A 2,420-nucleotide genomic window follows, 5' to 3' on the forward strand; every position below is an offset into this window, starting at 1 on the left:
ACAAAATTCATATAAAAAGGTAAGGAAATGCTGAAATGAGGTGAGGAATGGCGATGAATAGATTTATCAGTTAGAAAGATCTATTCATCGCCAACCCTATTTACAGTGCATCCGAGCGATGCTTCCTACGTCGGTGTATCTCACCACCTGCCTCATATCAGTGATTTCATTTAATACGAGTAGTTAACAACCAATATGTTGCCAGTAAGTTAATCATTATTATTGACTGTACCTATATTTCTATTCGTAAAAAATAGTATTTTACCGACTGGTGTCAAAGATATGAATATAATTTGTTTCGGGTTAAATTATATTTTTAGATAGACAGAGATAAGATTATAATTGATAGAATTCTATTAGGCTCCTAGATCTGCTGGAATTAAAGCAAATGTAACCCAAATCGTCAACAAACTCCCAACAAACGTGCATGACGTTATATGCTATGGACACCAAATGTTGCCATCGCCACTGTCATACGCGTTGCATTGTTACCGCAAGTCTCGACCGAACTGTGCAACAACTATGAGAACTCGCAAAGATTTCACTTTTCTTTTCATCCAACAAATTATGTGTGTAAGTCATAGGTTCTGGATTGATGGAGCATAAGTTTTAAATGGGGTGGTTCAAATATAAACTTAGTTAACGTGAAAAATAAAAAAAAATATACATATTTGTAAGGCTCGCTGCTTGATTATAATTAAGTACCTTTTTTTTTTTTAAATAAATAAATTTTTAAATAAATTGTTTATTACTTCTCTTTGAACATCATTTTACAATATTTTGCTAATTCTAAAAAGTGCTGATGTATAATTTGCCCGAACTAGGTAAAAACCTGTGTCTCGGGCGTAAAAGTGCTTATTATAATATTTATAGCTAATTAACAATAAATTGCTGCTAGTTACTAAAAACTAGGTCAATGTGACAAATACAGAGTTATTACACATGTTTGTTATAATGCTTACATACTAATTAAAATATCCATATTGCGTACCTACAATATTACATACAATATTTGAGTGTAAATATGCGGGCCTAAAAATAATCAGTAATCCACTATCCCTAAGTAAAATATGAAATTATATAATGTGTAGAAATGATTACAGCTAAATATTATCTCGAGTTTGACGCTATCAGACGCCTTTATAGTCTACGGAGTTGATGTACCTATATTCAGCGGCTTTTCTAGCAGGGCATTCGGAATCTCCCGTTTTGTGATTGTAGGGTTTTTTAAAGCGCTTACAGGTTGCACATTTCGGCGGTTCTTCCTTTGAAGAGCACTCTTGAGTCGCGTGTCCCTCTCCTCCACAGTGGCCACAAGTAGAGGTAGCAGATTTGCATGTCTTGGATGCATGACCATACTGCTGACACTTGAAGCACCGAGTCACAAGGGTGAAATCATGTACCGGGCACGACGTCCAGTTTATGTAAAGCCTGTTCTGATTTACTAGGACTTTCCGGATGCTGGCTGGAACTTCAACAATATAGTTGCAGCTGTCAGCATCCCTTTTTCCTGACTTGTGGCTTAGTTTAATTGAGGTCAAAAAGGTATCCTTGGTCAATGTTGGAAGTTTGTCTACGATATTTTGGTCATAAATACTTTTGAAAACTTCTTTCTCTGCCATATCAGTGGGTACCCCAATAATTATAATGCGAGGCTTCCGCTTCTGAGGTTCATCAACAGTAAGTGCAGATGTGGAACGCTCGACAGTCTCTTTCACTTTTAGCATGTCATCCTTAGTCTCTGTGCTTATGATAACACCTCCGTTTCTTGTTTTCCAAAGTCCACGTACCTTTAGCTTCATTTCCTCAGGGCATACAATTTTTTGGACTAAATTTTTGGTCTCTTCACTGGTCTTAGTATGGTCACTAGGATATATAGCGACAGAGCTGGTTGCATGAGGCATAATAAGGCTTTTTGTACCCTTCACCATGTCTGCGAAGGATGTGCTTTCCGGCTTATGTTTGATGAGAGTATCTTGTAGTTCCTGCTTGATCTCAGTCAAACTACTAGCGAGGTCTTGATTTTCCTTCAACGTTTGCAGGGTGGCGTAGTTCTGAAGGGCTTTATGTTTCAATGACTGATATTGCACAGCCATTTGAGAGACTCCGTATCCGACTTTGCGACAAAGGCTAGTGACTCTTAGTTTTTGTTCGGAATTCATCTTGCCTTCCGAAACCGTGATCGAAACCTCATTCAGGCACTGCTCAATACTAGACATCCAGGATTGAATTTCAGGAGTAGAAAAAACCTCAATTGTTTCATCCTGTGCGTGACTTCTGGGTGTTGCTGCTGGTGGCGATGAGCAATGTGGCAGTCCGCCACGGTGGGAGGGGCTTCTATCCATAATTGTAGATCACTTTTTGTCCATATTTGTAATAAATACTGTATAATTTCACAACAAAAAACGCTATGACTCTAA

The 2,420-nt window shown here is 37.9% G+C and overlaps 1 protein-coding gene across 1 annotated transcript; it reads right to left on the reverse strand.

Annotated features, from left to right (window-relative positions):
* Nucleotides 1-735: 735 nt before the first annotated feature.
* LOC124632137 lies at nucleotides 736-2,420 on the reverse strand. The gene has a single exon (XM_047166822.1). The coding sequence runs from the start codon at nucleotides 2,343-2,345 to the stop codon at nucleotides 1,131-1,133; it is 1,215 nt and encodes a 404-aa protein (XP_047022778.1). The 5' UTR covers nucleotides 2,346-2,420; the 3' UTR covers nucleotides 736-1,130.

The sequence above is a fragment of the Helicoverpa zea genome, chromosome 7 (genome assembly GCF_022581195.2).
Source record: "Helicoverpa zea isolate HzStark_Cry1AcR chromosome 7, ilHelZeax1.1, whole genome shotgun sequence".
In the NCBI taxonomy this organism is placed as follows: Eukaryota; Metazoa; Arthropoda; class Insecta; order Lepidoptera; family Noctuidae; genus Helicoverpa; species Helicoverpa zea.